Source organism: Danio aesculapii, chromosome 16, assembly GCF_903798145.1.
Source record: "Danio aesculapii chromosome 16, fDanAes4.1, whole genome shotgun sequence".
Taxonomy (NCBI): domain Eukaryota; kingdom Metazoa; phylum Chordata; class Actinopteri; order Cypriniformes; family Danionidae; genus Danio; species Danio aesculapii.
This window is the reverse complement of record NC_079450.1, coordinates 22,179,501-22,205,328: the sequence shown is the minus strand read 5'-3', so window position 1 is coordinate 22,205,328 and position 25,828 is coordinate 22,179,501. Positions and strand designations below refer to the sequence as shown.

Genomic DNA, 25,828 nt, shown 5'->3' with positions numbered 1-25,828 from the left:
TTTCTACATGAAAATACAGCAATTCACTTACATTACAATTAGGGCTGCACAATATATCGTTTCAGAATCGATATCATAATGTGATCCTTCGCAATATTCAGATCGCAGGATATGCAGTGTTGAGTTTGTATTATAATTCATCACTTGCTTGTTTTTGACACCTGCGATTTGTATAATGGCCTTAAAAGCATTCAGGCATAAGAAATTGTACCATTTGTGACATTAACAACATTTAATTTTATTGAATTATTTCTATATATTTTTATTCAGTTGCTGTACTTGAATACTGTTAGATACGGGACACGATAAAACACAATTTATTTTAATCATATCTTTTTCTTGATTGTATTTATAGATAGTTATGCATGAAAATGCAACACATGCAAATACAGAAACGCACTGCAAATAGCACAGACCAAATTCAAAATGTGTCGGTGGACCTCTTATGGAGATGCACTCTCTTATGGAGATGCACTCCCATTACAGAATCATTCCAATCGATCTAACATACTATATTCTTTCCAAATAGAGATATTCAAGTCATCTGGTGAAACTGTATTCACGTCGCAATATATATTACAAAATAAAAAATAGCGCAATGCTAGATTTTTCCAATATCGCGCAGCCTTAATTACAATCTTGGCTCTGGCCAAAAAAAGCCAATAATTACTTCCATGTTATGACTGATAACAAAAAAATTGCACACATTTACAGATAAAATGAAAAAATATACTTTTTTCTGAACTGTTTTAATGATTGTGTTTCAATCATGTTAATACAAAAAAAAAACAATAGTATAATTGAGCTAAAGTAATATTAATAAGAATAATCATTATCATTACTTCAAAAAGAGCAATCTATCCTTTTGTTTGATTTTTGGTATAATATGAACAAATCAGCCACTGGGTTAAATGTTAAATAATTTAAATTAAAGAAAGGTTTGTATATATCTCAATCTTTATATGTTGCATTAACCCAGCCTTATTTTGAGTGCATGCAAATGTAAAACAGTGAAAATAACCATTCACAAATCACAATTAAATATTCAATTTCAACTTCTAAATAACCAAACCAACAAATGTGAAACGTTTGTAATAAAACAGCAATAATATATTATATACACACAGCCATAAGCAATAACACCCAATATACAAATTCCAAATGACAAATGGATGCCACTCACTGAATTAAACATCCAATATATTGAAGCATGCAGCACTGTTTGAAATAGGTCTGCACTATACAAAAAAATAATAATGTAACATTGCGATTATTAGTTTTTATATATATATATATATATATATATATACACACATACACAGTTGAAGTCAGAATTATTAGCCCCCTGAACTATTAGCCCCACTGTTTATGTTTTCCCTAATTTCTGTTTAACAGAAAGTTAACACATTTCTAAACATAATAGTTTTAACAACTCATCTCTAATAACTGATTTATTTTATTTTTGCCATGATGACAGTAAATAATTTTAATAGATATTTTTCAAGACACTTATATACAGCTTCAAGTGACATTTAATGGCTTAACTAGGTTAATTAGGTTAACTAGGCAGGTTAGGGAAATTAGTCAAGTTACTGTATAATGATGGTTTGTTCTGTAGACTATCGAAAAAAATATATAGCTTAAAGGGGCTAATAATTTTGACCTTAAAATGGTTTCTAAAAAATAAAAAACTGCTTTTATTCTGTCCAAAATAAAACAAATAAGACTTTCTCCAGAAGAAAAAATATTATCAGACATACTGTGAAAATGGGAAATATTTAAAAAAGAAGAAAAAAAAAACAAAATAAAAATCAAGGCTTGGGGCTAATAAATCTGACTTCAACTGTATATATTGTGATGTGAATACAATTTCACCAGATGACTTAAATATTTCTATTGGGAAAGAATTTATCCATTTAAAATGATTGGGATGGTTCTCTACAATCTACAAGCACAGATAAATAAAATAAAGGAAAAGATATAGATGAAAAACAATATCGATTGGTTTTCTGACGAGTCTAGCAGTATTCAGGTACACTAAGTAAATAATCAAAAAGTAAAATAATACTGCATAGTCCTCATTTAGTAAATAATTTTATAAAATTAATCGTTATTAAAGTTGCAAATGGTCCAGTTTCTCATGTCTGAATACTTTTAAAATCCTCATACTGTCACAGGTCTCAAAATCACATCCAAATGATTATCTATAACCAGACTCAACAGTGCATACCCTGTGATGTAACTACTACAAATGATCGCATTGCAATCTTGATGTGGAAATGATATATTGTGAAGCCCTAGTTTGAAAGGTTCCTCATTGCATAGGGCGTGCTATTTCACATACTACACGGCTTCAATATACTAAAATGATGCTGCTGTGGCGTCATGCTCATGGAGAACAGCTTAGGAATTTGTGCTGGATGGGCAAAAGAGCCTAAAGAGAATGAATTGGAGACACTTCAGTGCCTTAACAGGGAGCAGATGTGTGTGTCTCAGATAAACCCCGTTCTCACACCCCTGGAACCCAGAAGCATCAGCGGCACTGAGTCACACTACAGTAAACTGGAACAACACAGATGCAGGGCACTTTCTTAAAAGGTGGCAATGCATGCATACATCATGCCGCATTCATGTGTGGTATGAGATGCCTGAGAATAGGAATAGAACGTGTGTATTAAAGCGAGTAAAGTCATGTCGGAAATAGAGGGTGAGCATGCTGTCATATTCCCAGATGCAAAGAGAGTGTCACCTCACAAACCTGACACTCAGTGACACCTAAAACATGCTAATCCCTGACACATGCGCACACACAGCCTCCCTCAGGACATGAAGTGTGAAAAAAAAAGGATGTAACTGGCCTATTTCTTCTTTGGGTGCTTAACTCCTCAGCCTCCGTCGTGCACCATTTAGGATGTGCGCTTGGGGAACTTAAATCCTTCGTACTGTAAATTACACACGACAAAATCTGTGTGGTAGCAAACTGTTAGGGCACTGAACCACAAATGATACGAAAGCTAAATAAAATGATACTAATGTAGTTTAAAAGCAAATACAATCTCATCAAACAAGCAATGGTTTTATACTAGGCATGGGCCGGTATAAGTTTGTGATAACCTTGGATAAAAATATCACGGTTTCATAGTATCAAGCTATTGTGATTACAGCTCTAAAATAAGTCCTTTTTAAATGTCTTCATAAAAAACAACACATTTTCCCCAACACAGTTTACAGTATTTCATCTTTTTACATTTTTTTAATTTACGATTGACATTTTTAATATTTTGGAGCAGTAAACATGTCGGACTAAACAATTAAAATAAATCCTTGACCTCTGCTAGCTTCGTTAGTTTAAAAACACAGATTTCTTTACATAACATAAAAATACATTAAAAAACCCTACATATACCTTAGGAATGGTATAAAAGAATTTTTGTGGTTTTAAAACCTTGACCTTTTCAAAACATGGTAATCCTTAAAACCGGTTATCATCCCATGCCTATTTGACACTTAATTTTGCACATTTTTAACAGCGAGCATTATTTATTTAGTGTCGAATACAGTCTACAAACAGCGTATAATCTGCATGATAAAAATATCAGATGTGCATCTACTGCAAGTCTCTGACGTCTCGCTCTCCTTCAGAAACCTCTATATGTGAATGCCAAGGCCAAAGCTTTGAACAAAAATACTCTTGAGCCAGAAACAAAATATCCAAACAAGCTCTTCGTTTGTCCAAAGTAGGGCAGAGCAAAACTAAACTTTTTTTTTAAATCAACATAAAAATGACTCTAAAACAGGTCTGTGCAAAACCTATCATGATTTTCTTGAAGAATATTTTGATTTCGATTTTCATCGTGATTTTGTCACAGACAGACTGAATTGTGTTTACTGTGTGAATCTGAAACATATTACAAAAGAAAAACAATTAGATTTTTATCAAAGATCAGTAACATGTCTCTAAAACAGACATAAAATAAAATAAAAATCACCTAGTAAAGCTGTAACAAATTGTTTATAGAAAAGACCTATGGCAAAACAAATGTGTGTGGGTGTGTGTATGTTTGTGTGTGAGCAGATTTGTTTTGTCATGCATAGATCATAGACCTCTTTGTGACGCTGCCATAAAAATAGGCCGTTCACATATGTCTTTTGCACGCACAAGACTGTTATTTCCAATGGAGGCGCATGGATTGCATGCACATGCGCGTATTCCAGGAGAACTTGCTAAAAACATTTCTTTTAAGACAAACTTTGAATTGAACTTTTCAGAATGCCACACTGCGAGTCACCTAACAAGAACTGACCGATCAGCTTCATACTTTGTATGGAAGACGCTATATACATTTCAGTTACCTCAGACAAACACAAGACATAATTCTCTCTATACACAAAACTTGTATCGGAACTGCAGCAATGTTTTGTTGGGTTGTCATCCTCTGAGAAAACGGTCAATGGTCACCGAGCAACGACAAAGGAGCGACTGCAAAGCATGTTGAAAATGCTGAAGGAAGCAATGGGCTCACGCTTTCCACACACTTTTAAACTCAATATATGACTGACTTACAATGGTCTGCCATAAATCAGTTTTACTGAATCCAAAGTAACTTAATCCCATACCGCAGATGTTGACTTTTTTTTGGCACCAAGTCTTCCTGTGTTGAACTCATCATCCCTTCATACGCAGGCTATTCAGTCTCCTGTTCTCGTGCTCTGTGAGACACGCTGTGTTATGATTGGTTCAAATAACTAACAGCGGGAAAATCGTGCTGTAAGTCGATTTAGCAATCGCGCATGTACAAATCGCGATTCCGATACAATTTCAATTAAATCGCACAGCCCTACTCAAAAACAAAATATATTACAATTTGAAATTAAATTATTCTGGTCATGATAGGATTAATCAGAAATTACATAATTCTATTGACGAACAGAATTCAAAATAGAGGACACTTTTAACTTCAAAAAGAGAAAACTCATAATATTTTCAATGTAAAATGGATCGTTTAAAAAAATTTTAATTAACGCATTCTAATTAAGAAAACGGTAAAGCAGTATGATCAAATTCTGAGAAAACCTCAACCATAATAAATATCTGTTAAACATTTGACAATACATACTCAAAATTTAAAATGCAGGATTGAAAGCAGCAAACCGAAACATCGCATAAAATGAGATTTTGTTTTTACTACATTTTCTTAAAAAAACACTGACATGTTCCAAAAATAGCATGTCTGTTTAAGAAGTGATGCTTTAAAGTGTTTTTAGTAACAGTTCAAAGTGACAATCAATGGAATATGCACAAATATTCCAACTAAAATAGATGAAAGGTGAAACATTTTGATTAGTCACTTGGATTAGGATCTCTGGTCAACAAGTCAGTTGTTAGCCTGGACTGATCCAACCTAAAAACTTTTGAAGTCACATAAAAACTAAAATGACAAAACTATAATACAATTATATCAAAGCAGATAACATGCTCATACACTTCTTCTCCCCAAAAGTACACTGTTAAAAGAGACACTACAGCACCACCCTCTCATGTATAAAACTAGGCCTACAACTTGACTGCCTAAGAATAGCTTAACACACATAAAAGTGGGTTTAGTGTCCTACATGGAGTACCACACGTTTGATTCTCCAAACACCAAAGAAAAAAAATGTCAGAAAAGGCTGACAGAAAGTAGAGCCCTCTTCTATAAACAGATCTTTCAAATCTAAGGATGAGTTCTTCAACTGGATGCGCTGATTCAATTACGTAGCAAGGAAATGGGAGCAGCTGGTATGCTTGTGTGATCTTTAAATAGCATCCCACCTCTGCGCGTTGAGGCTCGCTCGTGTGTTTAGGTTTGGACCGAGACAGAGAGAAAAACCGTTACATGCACGAAGTTCACCCGAGAGTTTCAATTTCTCCAACTTCAGCCAACTGCTCAGGAAGACAGACTATATGGTAAACTACCAAATGAAATCCAAATACAATCATCAATACAACTCTAGAAGTTGGCCTACCTCTCTTGGCCTGAGAACAGAAGGGTTCGGTTGAGGGAACTATCAAGACAGACCTGCATTTCGAACCTCCTCCAGACCGCACATCACACCCCCGGCTCCCTTCAGAATGACTGGACGGTGCTGTACGTTCCCATTCCGAACCGCCTGTACGTCATTGCCACGCCTGCCCCAGAAAAGCTCTGCTCACCCCAGGGACCTGTGGCCCAATTTCCAAGGAGCCCAAAACACCGGTCCGAACCAAACTTCAGCCCTCCTCTCATTCCATCTTCAACATCGCTTGGGAAACTAGCAGTACATACAACCTTGACCAGGTCATGCTCCAAGGAAAGGACGTCAATCCTTGTTGAAACTTGGTTTTACTGAAAAAACACTCTCCATTTCCCGCTAGTGAAGAGAGATCTTGTGACTGAACCCTGATAAATGGATCCTTAGACACAAAGTAACTCAATCAGAACTGGATGAGGTTTAAGTGGTTCAGAGCAGCAGAGTACAACACACTCATGGCAATTCGAAGCTTATTTACTATTTGACAAATTGGTGGCACATTTTTATGAACTTGATTATACTTGCATGTTTTTGCATGATCTTACAATGCACTAATGGTTAGGTTTGACATTGTTCTTCTGTACTGACTAGGGATGCTCTTTGGTGCGAGTTATCAGTATGCAAAAATCAAGCAGCCTAAATCATTGGCTTTGTTTGATTGGCATGCTCTGTAGGCTATTTAAAAAAAACTGACCTTTTATAAGAACTATTAATAACTGTAATTTTCCAAATGGAAAAAAAAGGTTGGTTTGTTTGTTGTATACTAAATAATCCAAACTATATCTGTTGCGGTTCGCGTTCTGATGGAGAGAAAACCCAGACATTGTGGCCAACTTGTTTGCAAAGTGGACATTTCAGAAATTTTGCGCCTTCTTTCTTCACTTGTGCAAAGACACCAATGTGTTTATGAAACAGATCCAGGAAAGAGCCCATCAGCGCTAGTTTGGCATCAACTCGTTGGTGACAAACTGTGACCAGCAGTGTCTTTCTTTTCGATCCTTTCATTTTGCTTATTTGGCAAAATACATCTGTAGCTGCACGTGTTAACACCTGGCACGTTAACAAATACGTGTTGCACATTTATGCAGCAAAACTTAAAAAACACAAAATTAAAAATTTGTAACCATTTAATTGGTTAAAAGAAGCATCCTTTCGGTTAACGGTTAATCAGTCAATGTGAGCATCCCTAGTACTGACCAAATTACACAAATTTCGAAAACATTGGCAGTCTCGAGATAGATTTTCTAATGAGATCAGGTTTGAAACTTCATTCCTGTTTTGCTTCACACACAGAAGCAGCAATTTTTACTTCCCAAAGTGAACTAAATGCTCACAACAGAAGGTCTGTTCCTTCAGTATCTGCACCAATACTGAACTTTTGGCAGATAGTGGACAACTCTTTATATTTGGAAGCTAAGCAAATAAATACAAATCAGGATATTAATTTTGCATACAAATTATTACAAAAAATGATACAAACTAAAATAATAAGCAGCTGGTTTTATTTTAAAACTCTGCAGAAAACTGTAGGGAAGCATAAAAATATTTATATCCCCAAAGTCATTTATAAGTTGCATGACTATGTCCTATTTTTCACAGCGAAAACTCCACAGTGCCAATATCCTGTTTTCCTTTAACATGCAAGGCACCAATCAAAATGCTCATAACCATCCGAATCTGAGGTCAATCAACTGGCGTAAATAATGTATTATTTATCAGCATTTAAATATTACATTTTATAATCAGCCAATAAAGATATGGAGGTTAATATATTGGGCTTCATGAACATAAAGGAACCACTCAGTTTGTTTTGTTCAGTGTCATAATGTTAAGGGTGTAAAAATGTGTTGTTGTAATATATTGTAAAGTTATTAATATCAAATGAATATTAATATCTACGACATTAAAAGACACTTCTGAAAATCCAGCATTTAGTTAATCTAGATTACTATAAGGTGGTTGTGAGTTAATTTGACAGCATTCTTTTTCCATATCATGAAGAAGTTTGCTGTTAAGTAGGGCTTAACTACTAATCAAAGGTGATTTTCATGTGCAGCTTTGCAGTATGTTTGGCTCTGTAATAAGTAATGAATCTCCAGCATGCTGTTTCAGATGGAGCAGCGTTTACTACACAGTAGTGCCGTAATTAACTGGCAAACTACACAAGAAGTCACGGACAATTTTAATCAGTGGTGCTAGGGCAGCACGCTATTGGAAAAATCGGACATTGCAATATTTTTTTTGCCGCAATACATGTTGCGATATGAACACAAATTAACCAGATTAAGTTAAACAGCTGTATTTGGAAAGATTTCATTCATTTAGATCGACTGGCATGATAAAGTCTTTTTCTATGCAGTGCATCTGCATAAATTATAATAAATTACAAGCAAATTATAAATAAATAAACAGAACTGTATGTTTTTCTGGGGAGTCTAACTGTAGTCAAGAACAGAAATTGAACCATCAAATGTAAATGGTCATCATTAAATAAAAATTATCTCTTTGTGTTTTAATATTTAATAAATAATCTAATCCTGCCATATGACTATTGCATATGCACACATTGTGATATCGATGCTCAAACGATATCTTGTTTAGCCGTAAGTGGCACGGTCCTGATGCTGCATCTGAATTTACGAGAAAAAACGTGGACATGGACAATTCTGTATCGGTACAGTAATAATCATAACCAGTTATTACGTACTGACATCATTTATCTCATATGCACTATATTGCAGTAGCTTACTGTACTATGGCGAGGGAGGCGACAGAACTTTTCACAATTCACTGCTTGTAAGTTTGCTGGACAGTCTTTCACTGATACTGAAGTTATAGCAGAAGCCCCTATTTCGTTGCTGAAAATGAAAGTAAACTAAATTTTTTTCCTCTCTCTCACTGTGGTCCTTTGACCTGCTGGTGTAAGGAAACTTTTCCTCTCCTCTCGGCTGTTACAGCGACACTTCTGGATACAGACATGAGTTCGTGTCTGCAGAGCGAGTTTTCTCCTCTGCGTCTATCATGGATCAGCTGTGATCGCCGCTGCCGTTTTTCAGTGTCACTAATCGATGGACAGCAACAGAACGTTAGAGCCAATCGCAGCCCTTTATGTTGAGTGCGTGACCAATCATAGGAGTGTAAGAACTCGCTCGACAAGGCTTAGAAAGCGAGCGGGATATTTACATTTGTTTATTTGCAATAAACGCTTATGTTGCTCTGTGCATGTACTTAAGTTTTTTCAGGTACAGTTCATATATCTGACTGATTGTATTGAAAGGCAAATTGTATTACAAATAATATACAAAACATTTATTTATTTTAATACACAAATTGTTGAGCTGTGTAGTAAAAAATAAAATTGTGTATGGAAAGCATTGTCAATGCACCGAGATATTAAATTGACCTGAATCAATGGCATGATAATCGTAACTGAACCAAACTGTGTGACCAGTGTAGGTTCACACCTCTAGAACAAATACTTTAGAGGTATGCAATGGCAACAAGTCTACAACATGCTTTAATACATAAATAAATTGATTTGTTCAACAAACGAAGGAAACTCAAACCGAATTGGAACACGCAGAGGGTGCGTTAATGTTGACGGTTTACATTTAGGTGAACTATCCCTTTAAATTTTTGGTGTCTTTTTGCCTTTTAATGTGATCCTAGGACAGAAATCAGACTACGCATGGGACGATAACAGTTTCAAGGTATACCATAGTTTGGAAAAGTCAAGGTTTTAAAACAGCCAAGATTTTCTGTAATACCGTTCCTAAGGTATGTGTAAGAAATTTTATTTACTTTTTTTTGTTTTGTTTTTTTAGGACAACAGTATCTCCAGCAGAAAAGATATAAAACATGTCGTTTTAAATAGTAAAGAAATCTGTATTTTTGAAAGTAATGAAGAGGGCAGAAGTCTATGATTCATTTTCAATATTTAACCTGATATGTTTACTGTTACAAAATATTTTAAATCTTTCAAAAAAATTAAATATATTGTTTTTAATGGGGGAAAAATGTGTTGTTTTTTACCCAGACATTTAAAAAGAATACATTTTAGAGCAGTAATCATAATACCGTGATATTTTTATACAAGGTTATCATACCGTCAGAATCTTATACCGGCCCATGCCTAAATCAAATGTGGAGATTGGAAAAAGTTCACAAGCCAGGATTCAAAGTCTGGAAACTCAGGGCACAACGATGCTATCTCAGTGCTCCGCTCTCATTAATTTGGTTTTGCCTCTACATGTTTGATATATTACTGACATATAACTGCTCACTTGTGTTTTACAAATCAACAAGGATCACAGTTTCAGCTAAAAATCATATTTAAGATTTTAAAATCTAGGTCATGGATAGTCTTGGCATCAGTAAATTGCCAGCTGATATATTTTTTAAAGTGCATCTCTTCAACATCTACACATTTCTTAACCCTTAAATTTCCGAAACGACATTCATTCTTACACTAAAGATTTCAAACAGATGTGAAACCTGCGTGTGTACATCACAACATAACATTTTATCGTATAACATCATTTAGAACCAGACTTTTAACCAGGGGTCCCTTCAGGGCATCCAAGAGAAAAACAAATCTATAAACCGTAAAATCTTCATGTTAACTGCTCTTAATAAACCTTAAACCTTAATAGCCTAGTTAAACCTTAGCCTGGTGTAGCAATGCAAGTTAATTCTCCTAACACTTAAAGAAGTTAATTAAACACGTTTTTTACCGAGTGCCTTGTTTGCTCAGTGTTTGTTTCGCAAAAACTGAACCCCTCTGACAGATTTCACACGTTCTCGCGTTTTTCTTGAGGTAGCAGTTCAGTGCGAGTAACATAAGATGCGTTCGCCACAAGTATTACCAATATTACCGAATAACATTAAAACAGCTTAACAAGTGTCCTTCACCCTACCTTGCAACCGGCAATCCATCTCAATCTTTGACTCGCGCGCAGCAGAGAAATCAGAGCTGCACTCGAGCACTGAATGACTGATGCTCTATGGTGGAGCCCCGAGCTGCTGATTGAGTCCTCGTGCACAAAGAACAAATCAGATGCTTTGGGGATGTGAGATCTTCCTCGACGTTACGCAAGCTGAACAGACCAGTCTCTCTGTGTGTGATCAGAACCACACACCGGTAATCATTTCTGTTAGGTTTTGGGTAACAATGGATAAAAGGCGGTATAGATGCGAAATGCTCAGACGCGCGCACTGCTCATCGATCGCGTTACAAACGGACATCAAAACGAGCGGAAAGCGTGGGGTGTTTTTTTCCCTTCTCCATGTATTCTCCCTTTGGAAAACAAATACAGATTCGTAAACATGCATCCCTAGCGCGCAGCTGAGGAGTCAGCTGATTATCCTAATTTTCTCTGATGCGTTTGAGGTTCAGTGATCATTAGGCAAATTAAAGCCAGACTAAAGGGGAAATGCATGCACGGTTCATTGTGGTTATTGCATGCATTGAATGTTGGGAATAGCGGAACGTGAGCGTGCAGAGATGATGGGGAGCATCACGATGAGCGCAGCGCCGATACAACTTTAACCACAAGAAGTACTGACGCAGTGTTTTTCTCATTGTGATTAACACACACGTCTGGCTGTGTTTATTACCGAGCAGCATATTCCAGAATAAAGTGCTGAATGTGCACGTGCATTTGTGCATAACACTTAAAACATAAGAGAAAGCTGAGATTTGCATTGAAACAACTTTCTTTGCAATGCGACGTGTTTAACCTGCGCGTGCGTTATCTGGTTAATAGGTAACATATCTTACCTTCCCCTATTACGTCTAAGGCACTGGCCCTCCTCTTCCCCCAGAGTAGTTTCACTTCATGTACGCAACAACACGGATACTTTTTCCTGACTCTCTTTTTCCAGCCCCCATTGAAACTTTTGCCAAAGATACCGGAAACGCGAGGAATATGGTTGTGGTAATTGTAGTTTTTGTGTTGAAGGATGTCCGTCCGGCTCAAATTTACGGCTCAACACAGTTGACTACATTTCCCATGAGGCTCTGCAAGGGAAACGATCCAATGCAACTCATTCTACCTCGAAGTTCACGTATTGTATGTTTGTTAATAAATACCAAGCGTGTTGTGAATTATCGTTCGCATTTAATGATAGATCATTAACATGTTGCACACGATATATTTATATAAAGTAAAGCGTAGCACATACAAGATACCAGCTGGAGTAAAACAATGTGGTGCAGTGTCTCATGTATTTACTAACGTTTAGTAGCCTAGATAACGACAGAAGTTAGCCTGCTGAGTGGGACTATGGTTTTAACTTATTTAATAACTATACAATGAAGGGACCTTTATTGTAAATGTAGGCTGCGTATTAAGAACTCAAGATGATTAGCCTACAACACGAGTACAAGAAGTAGCCTAAAATATTATAGTCGATTTTACTATGAAAGTTTTTAGTCGGTCTATGTCAGGGGTTCCCGAGGTGGGGGTCACAGGACAATGACGGGGGTCTCTTGTTGATTTCCAAAAGTCAAATAAAATTTATTAAACTTAGAATTGCCATATTTTATCCATAACCCACAGAAGATAAAAAAAAATAGGAATCAATACTTAAATAAAAAAACAACAGCATGCAAATGAAAAGCGATCACCCTTTCAATTATTTTCTTTCTATGGGATTGGTGTTTACGTTAGATTAACAACACAGCAATGGTGTCAGATGCAGCATATTGATTTTATTGCACCAGGTTAAACTTTCTGACACCTTTATGACAATTAAAAATAAATACAGGCCACAACTGAACATTGAGAATGATCTCTGAGTGGCTGTCTCCAAAATTAAACCTAGAATATACTTGCACTGAAAACGTTGTGCCCACCAGTATCTTTAGGTGAGGTTAATACAAATTAAACAAATTAATAAATGACTACACTGTAAAACCCAAACAGTTAAGGTAACTCAAACCATTCGAGGAAACCGATTGTAACAAACTATTTAAGTTCAAAACCTAATCCTAATGAGTACTGTGAACTTACTCTATTTGAGTACACAAACCAATTTGAGCACAGAAAAACCCAATGTATTAAGAAAACTCAAACCTATTGAGATCTGTAAAACCCAATAAGTTAAGGCAACTCAAACCGTTTGAGGACACCGATTGCTACAAACCATTTGAGTTCAAAAACGAATCTATTTGACTACTGTGAACTTAATCCATTTAAGTACACAAAGCAATTTGAGCAAAGAAAAACCCAAAACCCAACAGTCAACTTTATCAAATGAAATGAGTGTAGTTATCTCAAAATTTACTGAAGGTTAATTCTACTCATTTGAAAAGAGTTTTGAACTCAGTGTTTTATGTTTTATTTCATTAAATACCTCATTACTTCAACTTAAATGGATTAAGTTCACGATTTTCATATAGATTAGTTTTGAACTCAAATGGTTTCCCTAAACGATTTGAATTGCCTTAACCTTTTGGGTTTTACAGTACTCAGCTGGTTTGAGTTCTCTTAATTTATTGGGTTTTAATGTGCTCAAATTGCTTCGTTTACTCAAATGGATTAAGTTCACAGCACTCATTAGGATTAGTTTTTTAACTTAATTGGTTTGTTGCAATCGGTTTCCTCAATACGGTTTGAGCTACTTTAACTTTTTGGGTTTTACAAGTATACAGTATATTAAGATAACTCAAATCAATTGAGTACTGTAAAATCCAATGAGTTAAGGCAACTCAAATCATTTGAGGAAACCGATTGCGACAAACCATTTGAGTTTAAAAACTAATCCTAATGAGTACAGTGAACTAGTAATGAGATAACTTTAGTAGCAGGTGTACATTATTAATGCTCAGTCAACAATCACTTCATTTACTCCTTAGCTTCAACACTAAGTTCAAAACTCTTTTCAAATGAGTAGAATTCAATTACTGGAAGTTTTGTGTTAACTACACTCATTTCATTTGATAAAGTTGACTGTTGGGTTTTACAGTGTATAAGGTCTCAAATAGGCTACATATATAAACCACTAATTTGAGAAAACAGCTGTGTGAGATTGGTACACATAAAAAAAGAAAAGGTTATCATTTTTATTTGCACGCGACTAAATAGGTCATTGTAATGATTCTCATAGCTAAGTGCAGTGTCACACTAGTGTCAGGACTGAACTTTTCAACTTGTAAACGTATAGCGTAATGAGTCAGGTGAAATCGAGTTGTGAGATAACCTCAGCAGTTGACGTGGTCAGGTGGGTCAAAGGGTGACATGAAACCCCACTCCATTAGCGGTTCATGCTATGTAATGATGTCTAAGCAAGATTTTCACTTGCACATTTTTGCAAGCATTTTTGTTTTTAAAAGATGTCTAATAGACGTCGTCTTGGCTAAAATTTGGGCTGCCAGTGAAAATCTAATAGACGTCTAAAAATAGGCCAAAACTAGACTAGTCATCAAATAAACAGAAATAAATGACTACACAAATAAAGTCTGTCTAATCTGTCTTTTTGACAACTAGTCTAGTTTTGGGCTATTCTTAGATGTCTATTCGATTTTCACTGACTGCCCCAGTTTAGCCTTGTTTTAGCCAATGACTGAAGTTGAGTTTGAAGAAGTGTTATAAGTAGCACAGCATGTATATGTACAACACAGTTCAAATCCACTTAAAATAAAATGTTCAGTAATGTTGGACAATTGTATTATTATATTCGATTTTTAAAGTCACAACAAATCTGTAAGATTGAACGTCTGCTCATATTTCAACATTTCATGCATGGTGGCGCATATTTATACCCAAATTAAAACAATATACAGGTTTGTCATGTAAGTATTGTCATTTAAGTGAAATTCCTGTTGAACATTTTATATTAATACTGCCATCCAGTGGAACCTCTGGAGAAGCACTAATGAAGGAACTTCATAGTTATTTTTTGTTTCATTTTATTTCTCCTGCTTTTGATATCACCCTTTTGTTTGTCTTGTACAAATGTTAATTAAGTGCAAGGATGACGTTTTGTGGAAGTGATACTACTTTTAGATACAGTACAATAAAATACAATTGTAAAACAGTAATAGGTTGTAAAAGGTGTTGAAAGAAATGTGGGGAAAACCCTGTTTGATATCAGTTTTGAGTTTAGGAGCTTTCCTAATAAATGTATCACAAATTAAATGAGAACATTACATTTACTGATTAAAAAAACATCAATTTTTTCATGAATAATAATAATAATGTGTAGAAGATCAGGGAATTTAATAAAAAAATCATTAAACAGTAAATATTAAACATCTTTAATATTATCACATACATCCAGAATATGGACATATTTTGTATAAGTTTATCTGGTAATCAATACACTTTAAGGTGCAATCTTTTTTTTTTTTTTTCTTTTTTGCAAAGTCATTCATGATTTTATAATTCCCAATTACCCAACATAACAACTCAAAGTTCATTCTTCAAATGCTGACAACACCTCGCATGACTTAAGCAATAGAAATAAACCAAAATCTACTGTGGAGGCTAAATATAGTCCATGTATTTCAGAAAGTCCAAGACACTGAACTGCCACATAGAATATAAACCTAATTGTCCAAAGAGAAAATTGTTGAAGTGTTCATGACATCCATCAATAGACCAGCACAACAGGAATAGAGGCTTGGCTTCTGGTGAATGTCCTCAGAGTCAGCCAATCCTGAGAAACTCAACCCATCAATAATGTGTCGTGGAATTCGGCATGATGATCCTCTGCTTGATATTCAGTCAAAAACATAATTTCATCCTGTAATAATCAACCATGGAAACGATCACATGCTTTCTGCAAGCTGATGCGCAGCATTGCTTTTTTTGTTAATTGCTCAAATGGGTATTGTAAAGTCATGCAGGCTATTGGTGCTGCTGTGATAAAGGTGTTCGCACTTTGCTCATATTTATGAAAACGGGGATCAGCAGAGACTAAAAACTCTTTGATCAGTTACGTTTTATCACCAAGTATATGAAATTAATCAAATGCACCTGAACATCATATCAGCATTGGGCTGTACATACTGTGTTATGAAAACTTCTAGTAGTACAATGGAAAAAAGCATATACATTAACAAAATATGGCTAGATCGATCTACACTCGCCAGCCACTTTATTAGGCACACCTTAGTACTGGGTTGGACCCCCGTTTGCCTTAGTAGAGAATAAGAACTGCCTTAATAGATTCAACAAGGTGCTGGAAATGTTCCTTAAGAGATTTTGGTCCATATTGACATGATAGCATCACGCAGTTGCTGAAGATTTGCCGGCTGCACATCTATGATGCAAATCTCCCGTTCCACCACATCCCAAAGGTGCTCTATTGGATTGAGATCTGGTGATTGTGGAGGCCATTTGAGTACAGTGAACTTATTGTCATGTTCAATAAACCAGTCTGAGATGATTCTCATTTTATGATGGCTCGTAATCCTGCTGGAGGTAGCCATCAGAAGATGGGTACACTGTGGTCATAAAGGCATGGACATGGTCAGCAACAATACTTAGGGAGGCTGTGGCTTTAACATGATGCTCAATTGGTACTAATGGGCCCAAAGTGTGCCAAGAAAATATCCCCCACACCAGTACACCACCACCATCAGCCTGAACTGTTGATACAAGGCAGGATGGATCTATGCCTTCATGTTGTTGATGCCAATATCCTACCATCTGAGTGTATATAAAGAGAAACATTTAGTAATATATAATTTCAATATAGCCCTATAACTCCAAAATATATCAGACTGCTGGTGCAAACAGCATCATAGACTATATGGATGCTTACTGAGCCTCCATTGGGTTCTATTAATAGCTCAATAATAAGACAGTGAGAGCAGAGCAAGCATGGTGTGGTGGAATGTGTGTGTTTAGTGATAAGCTTGTAGATCTTACTTACCACACAGCATATACTGTACAGTATGGTTATTATGGCATAAGAGTAATATGTTTAGTTATAGTTGGGATCAGTGGTTCCATGAAAAACCTTTGACATCCCCAAATCCTGTACATTCCACAAAAGCAATAATTATAACGAGAAACAAAGGGTCTTTAGATTACTGAAATGTCCGTCACATTAAGAAATAATTTGTCTATCTAAGAAATAAAAGAGATAGCTCAGGCCTGTCAAGCATGCAGTCATCACTGCAATATCCTTAGCAACCGCCCTTAGCAACATAAAAAATCTGTCAAACCCTTTCATACTAGCCAAGTAACAAAGTAAACAAGTAAAACTATAGAAATACTAAAACTGTGTCCCAAATGAAACTTTATTCTATGCACTTACACACTGTGTGCATAATACTATACAATACACAATATTATATATATATATATATATAGTTATTTATTTATTTATAATTATGTTTTTTGGGGTTTTCACCTTTATTGATAGGACAGTGGAGATTAGAGACAGGAAAGTGTGGAGATCAGAGATAGGGGAAGGATTGGCAAAGGACCTCGAGCCGGGAATCGAACTTGGGTCACTGCGAGCACCTCGGTGCTGTGTCGACGCACTAACCACAAGGCTATTGGGCAAACTTTTTCTAATGAAGGGCCAAAAACCAAACTTGATTGAGGCTAGTGGGCTGGAGGTAAATATAGTTGCCGTGGGTAATTTCCTAATTTATTTAACAATGTTTAAAACTGACTAGAAAACATTGCTTTATAAAAACTAAAACACTTTTTTTAAAAATAATTTTTATATTTATTTTTTTTCAGTATTTTATAATGAACTTATTACAGTAAAAACAAAACAATCTAATTTATAACAGAATTACACAAGTTTTTGCCTTGATTTACTTGCCGATGTCTTCTGCATAGTCGAATGACAGTATTTACATTTTAAAAAATCTGATTCATTTCAGCTTTTCAATAAAACAAACAAAAAAGGTTACATCAAATTACAAATGACAATCTCTGTGTTAAACGTATTCACCCCAACCATCTTCATCATACTCATTCTCCTCTCAGATGGGACGGAGGCCAAATAAAATGTTACAATGGGCCAACTTTGGCCCACGGACCCTACCTTGGGCATCTCTGTTTTAGGTGAAAACACTGTCTCCATGAGCATCTACGGCAGTTTTTTGCAGGAAGTGTCCAACATTCCACTTTTCTGGGGGATAAATTAATGCACGCCATCGAGGTATTTAAAGTGTACATTTTAATTTTGGTATTTTCAGCGTGAACACATTATTTACTAACGGATGGCACAAAACAGTGCATAAAGGCGTAAAATCGGAACACACCTAAATATAGTTTAGGTGGAACTGGAACTAGATACTCACTTAGAATGTGCATGAACCCACTGGTATATTTCTATCTGAAATATGAGTTTTTTTTAACACTAGGGGCTCTATTTTAACGATCTAGGTGCAAAGTCTAAAGCGCATGGCGCAAAAGCATTAAGGGCGTGTCCTAACAGGGTTGTGCTTATTCTCTTGATGTGTTTTGAGCATAACGAGCATTAAAATAAATCGGAGTCTCATCTCCTATTCCCTTTAAGAATCATGGCGCAACCATGGGGCATTTGCTGTTTGCATGGTGGACTTTGTAAATGGAAAAACTCAATGCTTCACTAGCAAGAAAACAGTTAAAAAGAGCATCTGGATAAAGAACAAGCCTCCTCTATTTGGCCTCTTTCTCTTTACTTTTACTCTTTACTCTTTTACTTTAGTGGGAAATGGTGGAAGCTTACTCCACTGAACTATTTAGTTTGTTAAGTGCAAAGATTAGTTTCAAAACTATTTCTAGTTCAGTTCTATTTTCCAGCAAACGAACAAATGAACAATAATAATGAAGTGTGGTCAAAAACTGATTTATATCCAAACACACGTCATATTCTTATGCCTCATATGGTGATGCATACATCTCCAAAACCTGACAGGTGGACAAATCTAATAGAGGTAGTTGTTTTTATATTTATGTAGAAAAAAAAATTTTTGTAACCTTTTAATCCTTTAATTTCTTTCATTTGTAAAGATATTTGTGTATTGCTGTACATCCCGTGTGTATTAAGCAATGTGTAAGCATTTTGGACCTGTATAAGTGTATAACTAACGTGCACTGGACTTTAGACCAGCTTTCAGTTGGTCAATGGCGCAGTCTATTTCAGTTCTTCAAAATAGCAACGCACCAACAATGTGCCTGAACCCCTCCCTTTTAGATCAGAACACCCATAAGTCCACAAAGCGACACAACTGTATTTGCTATTTAAACAATGTGGCGCAAAAGGTGAAAATTTGGGTTGCGCTGGTCTGAAAATAGCAACAAATCACGCCATACACATCTTGCACCTTATTGCCGTGGGTGTATGATAGGGCTCCAGGTGTTTGCGTCCACAAAATTGCAAACATGGCCTCAAAGTGAACAGGCTTTAGGATGAGTGGCCCCTGTACTCCTATCCTGGCATTACGGTTGTATCATTCATTTTTTATTTTAAGTCCTCAGTCTTCTTTCTTTCAAAGAAACTCATGCAGTGTGGAAGAAGTGTTGATGTGCGACTGTGTGTGAAGTTCTGAAGTATGTAAAAGTTACATATTCATCATTTTACATGCTTTAATTATAGGTCTTATACAATAGGCAAACTTGTGCTGCACTGCGAAAGTCTGTCTGGTTTATTCTAAAAAGAGATAGTGAATGTCTAAAGTACTTGAGGCATACACAGCCTTAAATATTCACTCACATATACTGGCATCACCTTTTTTTGGTGTTACAGATGTCCATTCCTAAGGTTTGTGAATAATGTTCTCTCTGTTTTAAGTCTTGAAACATTATTTGACCCCAAAATTCCTCAACATAAAATGCTTCAAATCAATCCCAGATGTTGCATCTCTTTTGCACCTGCTGCTCCTCAGACTCCTCAAACCCCAGGGCTCGTGCTCCAAAGACACAAAACACAGACAGAGATGACATTTTAATACAGGGAGGCGAATTCTTTACATTCCTACATTTTTTTTATCTGGAGTTGTGCTCTATAGAGCTCTTCGAGTTACATACGCAACTGTCAGTGCTATAAATAACGGTTAACTCCATTGAATGCATTGTGTCTGACATCGCATCGCTGAGTGATGCAATCTCAGCTTGCATCATAAAGGCTGCATCCAGATACTCCTAGAATATTTTCCCCCTTGGGCATTAGCTAAATGCAGCAAAATTGTTAATATCACACACTAGAGGGCGCTGGTTTCTAATCCGTTATTTATGTAAGACATTAGTGATCTGAACTGCTGGAGCCTCATTAATCACTGGACGTTTGAACCATGTCTAATTTCCCTAGGGGATGATTTAGTGTGTCTGACAAAACATTGTTGGTTTACAAAAAAAATTAAATAAACATAATCCTGTTGATTTAGTTTTTAAGAATCTGAAATATTTTATGGCATACTTAAAATTAATAAATAAATAAATAAATAAATAAATAAATAAAGATGGTTTAGTATTCAAAAATGTTTTATTTTGAATATTTAAAAAAAATGGTCTTACACTTCATATTTTCATATTTTTCATATTATATGTATTAATTCCAGTACTTTTACCATAACCCGACAGATCAACCATTTGGTAGAGGCTGATATTTAAAAAATTATGGTATGTCTTGTAAAAAATTTTACATTAGGAGTTAAGAAATGCAATCCAATTATTTTTTTCTTGGTGGGGCAGTTAAAAGGATAAGTTAGTATACTTATAGTTTATTTAAATATGGCTTCTCACTTTAGGTTTCAGAGCAGTATTTGAAAATAATGAAGAAAAGGCTGCTCTGTATAAAGAATAAGCAGCATAAATTCGAGCCAAAGTGCACTTGACATACTTTAATATAATTTTAAGCATACAAGAAGACTATAGAAGTACATGCAAAACATAGAAGTATATTCCTGAGAAGTATATAAGCAGACTGATTATATTCTTTGTTATACTTAGTTTAAAAGAAGTATATTAATAGCACATTTGACTTTAGCATATATTTTAACACAATTGTATGCCATATTTCACTTTTGACTTCCTTTTTAATCAGAAAGACGAACACACATTAATTAGCCTAAAAGTGCCCTGTAAGAAAGAAGTTCAATTATTTATCTTAGTGTTGCTTACGTATGAATATATTGCCTAAATAAATGTGTTGGTATTGAATAGTTAATGATTCATTTAAAAATTAAATGGCAATTATTTATATTTATTGTTTCTTTACTGTATGTACTTTAGATAAAAGCCTTATATAACATTCCAACTAAAATGGGTTGGGTGTTGAAAAAAACAAGATATCAGCAGTTTCAAAATGACACCGTTTGAAGCTATTGTTTATCTGAGATAAATATTTAATGAACTCAAATATAGGCCATCTTTTGTCGCACCTTTTTTTTCTTTTACATTTCTATCACGCCTTTTCTGTTTTGAATGTACACCTATGTAGTTGGCTCCAGTGGTACTATGAAATAATATCAGTAGTACATTTTCCTTCTCTCCCAAGTTCCCTCTAACTTTTCATCAGCACTTCACCTGTCTCCTGTATCTCTTGACTGCTCAAGTGTGATGTTTTGAACTGGCTGTTTTTAGCATAACATGCTGTGAGCAGTCGCTAACACCTAACCCTCTTTTGTGCTGCTGTCCCAGTGAACAGGTCTGACTTGCCCTCAACTCCTTCATGTCTCCCATTCTGTCCTAAACATGTGTCAAAGGCTCCGCTTCCACAGGGCTGTCCTCGAGGTTTCCAGATTGCAGAGTATTTTTCATGTTCTGCTGCTCTAAGATGCACGAGGGTCATCTTTTTGTTCAAGTGCTCGCACTCCAATCTCTCCATCAGGTAACATCTTCATCTGTAGCCAAGTTTACTGGCTTTAGATGTGTTTGCCATGGCTCTGGCTCGAGCCCTAACCAGGTTCCTGAAAAGTCAGATAAATTTGTTGTCAGAAATGAGGAAACATTCCAAGCTCTGTCAAAGAATAAGGTGTGTATAAGTTTTAATGGGATGATTTGTGAAAGGCGGCCTTACCCAAGGAAGGTTATGGCATCAGAACGAGCCCTAAGGGAAGAAGGTTTCCCTAAAACCTGAACTCCAGGACTGGCATTTCCACTATTGAGAGCGATCGGGTGATCTATTTTGGGTTGTTCCTGTTTTTTATGCTCAGGCTGAGATGGGTGTACCAGTATGATGGCTGGGTTTTCAGAGCTTAGTGAAAAAAACAACAAAATACGTCAAAATAAATCATTTGGTTTGAAATAAATTGTAGTAGATGACAATACATTTGTGGGAAGTCACTTGTAGCTACAAGCTAATAACAATTTCAAGTCAGAGTCAAGTTAAAAGCAGTTAGCAATAATACAAGCTGCAAACTAAAAGCTAGCAGTTAGCCTTCTAGTCCCTTATGACAGTACAACTAAGCTGCTATTAAGAAAAAGGGTCACACTTAATTTTAATGTACAATTAACACCATTAACAAACCATTTACTAAGACTTTATAGTTCAATAAACTACTAATTAGCTGCTTATTAACAGTTAGTAAGGTAGCAGTTGGGTTTAGGTATTAGAGATGTAAAATAAGATCATACTTTATAAGTGCTATAAAACAGTAAAAATAGTTCATATCTTAATAACAGGCAGATAATACGCCAGTATTAAATGGTGTGAATCGTTACCTAAACTAAAGTGTTACCAGAAAAAGCTAACCAACATTACCTTACCACCACAACATTTTTATCACTGTAATTACTTTTTATTTACTTGTTTTTTTATTAAAGTGGTGGATTACAAAATTGAGTGAATGTTTTTTTTTAATAAACAGAACATTGTTTGTTGGTGTGGATGCTGTTTTTTCTTTTATATTTACAGTTGTTATTCTTGGTGTAAATGGGCTTTTAATCCTTTAAAGTCACAATATATCTCCAGCAAGGATTGAGTTCATGATTTATAGGCAAAATGAATTTAAAAATAGTGTAAGCTGAATAAGACAATTAAATGAAATATAGTATGCTGTGGACAAACGTCAAAGCATTAACCACACTTAAGTATGGACACCTAAAAAAGTAGTATCCCCTCTAAAATTAACTTTCTAAACCAGGTAAACAAGCAGCTAAGACAGCTAATTTTCCTCACCAATCAATAAGAAAGGAGTTCGCTTATCATTGTGAGATTAAATTGATCATCTTTCTAGTTGTCATAACAACAGATTACAACAAAACCATTTATAAAAGCACAACAGTGGTTAAAAGCTGATAATAGATTTTAATGACTGCGCATGTCATGATGACAAACTTTCTCTTTCTCTTACGGGATCAAATAGCGGTCAAAGCCTGAAAGCATTTGCTAAAACTCTGACTCATTAGAAGAGACTCTCTCTATCTTAGTGATTGCATTTCGAAAGCATTGTCCTGCCATATAGATTCAACAACAGTGTTTGGTATCACTTCACACCCTAATTATAACTCCACACACCCTAAACAAGCACACCCTCATAGTAAAACAACAACACTAATGACCGCTACCGCTGCATTGGGACGTCACTAATTAAAAAAGACAGATGGAGCTCACCTGTAGTGGCAGAAGCTGTTGCATGTTCGATCCGCAGGGTGAGCACATGAACAGCGACCTGTAGATCTCCTCCGACGAGACAATGGACTTCCCAATCCATACACAGTGGTCTTACTATGGAGGAGACAGCCAGTCATTGATTAACTCATCAGAAAGGAATAAACCCCAATGGGACTTTGTACACTTTCAAGTTTAAGTATGAGAATTACAATCTGTGGCAAAAGCATTCAAGATAAACCGTCATAAAATGCACAACAACTCAAAAGTAAATTATTTTCAACATTGAAAGCACTTTTGTTTTCATATGTGCCTGATCTGAGCCTCTATTCTTTTCAACTTCTGTTTTGGGTTACTTGCGTATAGGGTTTACGCAGGTTAAACGATGCAAGGATGAATGCTCACCTTGGCGTGTTCACCCAGATGATGTCCAGATGGCAGAAATAGTGGCATTCAGAGTCCATCTGGTTGTTGCAGGAGCAGCGTTTGCTCCTAACCCTATGGTTTGTAGATGGGTCACTCAGGTCAGTCTGTGGCACTACAGGCAACCCCCATCCTGCAGACAAGAGATATATTACAGTTCCCGTAATCATTCTAGGCCAGCAAGCTCACACAGAGACTGTTTGACTGAGTCTCGGATAAATAATGAAGCTCATACAAAGTTATTATTACACTTTTATGGTTTTGATTTATTACTTCACTGTATCCCCACTTGTCTCTGCTATCTTCTTATGTAAGAATGAACAAGGTCTCAGATGTTTGATCTTAATAAGTACGGGCTGCTTTAATGTTCATGGCTATTCATAGATATCTGTGCTGAGCTGTCACTTTAATTGTTGACACCGTCCCAAATGCATTTTTTAGTGCATGGATATGTGATCAAACATATTTCAGGGAGAAATTGTAATAATCAGTGTTATAGAACTGAATTCACTAAACGTTTGAGTTTAAATGTTTAGTACAGTCAAATTTGAATTATATGCTTTTTCATCCTTAAGGAAATCATTAAATATTAGGAAATTTAGGAAATAAAATGTTTTTTTACTCCATATTCAAGCTTGAGAATGAAAAATAGTATATAACTAGTTTATTGACCCTTTAACTACCCCACCAAGAAAAAAATAACTCCTAATGTCGCTACGTAACACAATCAATGCATACTATAATTTCTAAAATATCAACCTGTACCAAATGGTTGATCTGTCGGTTTATGGGAAAAGTACTGGAATTAATACATATAATATGAAAAATCTGAAAATATGAAGTGTAAGACCAATTTTTTTTTTTATATTCAAAATAAAACATTTTTGTTTGCCATAAAATATTTCAGATTCTCATTTAACATGTTTTCTTGTTTTGTTTTTGACAATAAAACCACCACCACAATCAAGTGTAGCAGTGCAACAGGATTATGTTTGTTTGATTTTCTTTCTTTGATTCATTCATTTGTTGAATTTAACAGTCATTATCATTTAAAACAGTCACAATATGGTAAACCATTTGGTAGAGCGGGCAGTTAAAAGGGTTAAAATAATTATAATTTATAATTATATACATACATACATACAAACAAACATACATACATACATACATACATACACACCCACTTTTTGCTAATTGTTTATGAACTTTTACGCCTTTCAGTTAACTATTTCACTTTGACTATTTAACTAAACATATTACCTAACTGTTTCAGTATTTACCTAAACTTAAAAACTTACAAATTCACTTAAGTAGTGCTATTTAACCTTAAAAACAGAGTCAAAAGAATTCAAGGTAAACATCAAAATTAACAATAACTCAGTGAAACTTTCTGACATGAACACAATTTTTTAAAATCCTAAAAACACCAAACAGCAAAGCATTTTACCTTCTAGGAGAGTTGTCCACATGGTACAAATGAAGATTAGAGTAGTTCTTGATTCCATGTTGCCAAAAAAGTCCAAGTCTAAGCAATCCCAATATCTGTGTCTTATTTGCAGGTGCTTGTCTAATGTTCAACTGTCTTGTTCTTGTTCCATACTTATAGCTCATGACTTGCACCACCCCCTGTTAGGGTGGCTCTCCTCTCATGGGTGGCAGTTACACAACTCTTCTCGGCTTCTAGTCTAATTTGCACCCTGCAACACTCAAATAATTTCTACTGCCAATGAGACTTTTCGGGAGGAAGAAACCAAAAAGAAAGCTCTAAAACAATAGTGACCAGGAGCAAGAAAAGAAAATTGCTTGGAATTAAACAATATGGATCTAAAGTGACTGAAAGTTGGCCAGC

General features: G+C 35.5%; 2 protein-coding genes across 4 annotated transcripts in view; both read right to left on the bottom strand.

The window, feature by feature from the left end:
• Nucleotides 1-11,940, bottom strand: part of phactr4b (phosphatase and actin regulator 4b) — an 82,670-nt gene extending 70,730 nt beyond the window's left edge. The window contains exon 1 of one of the 3 annotated variants that reach the window (XM_056474909.1): nucleotides 11,831-11,940. The gene's annotated coding sequence lies outside the window, so the exon portion shown is untranslated. Of the gene's footprint in view, nucleotides 1-6,006; nucleotides 6,092-10,967; nucleotides 11,325-11,830 lie in introns of those variants that run through there. The other 2 variants (XM_056474910.1, XM_056474911.1) reach the window with 2 other exon arrangements.
• Nucleotides 11,941-20,445: 8,505 nt separating this feature from the next.
• Nucleotides 20,446-25,563, bottom strand: LOC130243393 (endothelin-2). The gene is made up of 5 exons (XM_056475554.1): nucleotides 25,427-25,563; nucleotides 23,962-24,112; nucleotides 23,560-23,673; nucleotides 22,024-22,200; nucleotides 20,446-21,913 (listed from the first exon to the last, which is right to left on the bottom strand). Exons 1-5 carry the CDS (start codon nucleotides 25,482-25,484, stop codon nucleotides 21,844-21,846), a joined length of 570 nt encoding a protein of 189 aa, XP_056331529.1. The 5' UTR covers nucleotides 25,485-25,563; the 3' UTR covers nucleotides 20,446-21,843.
• Nucleotides 25,564-25,828: the final 265 nt, after the last annotated feature.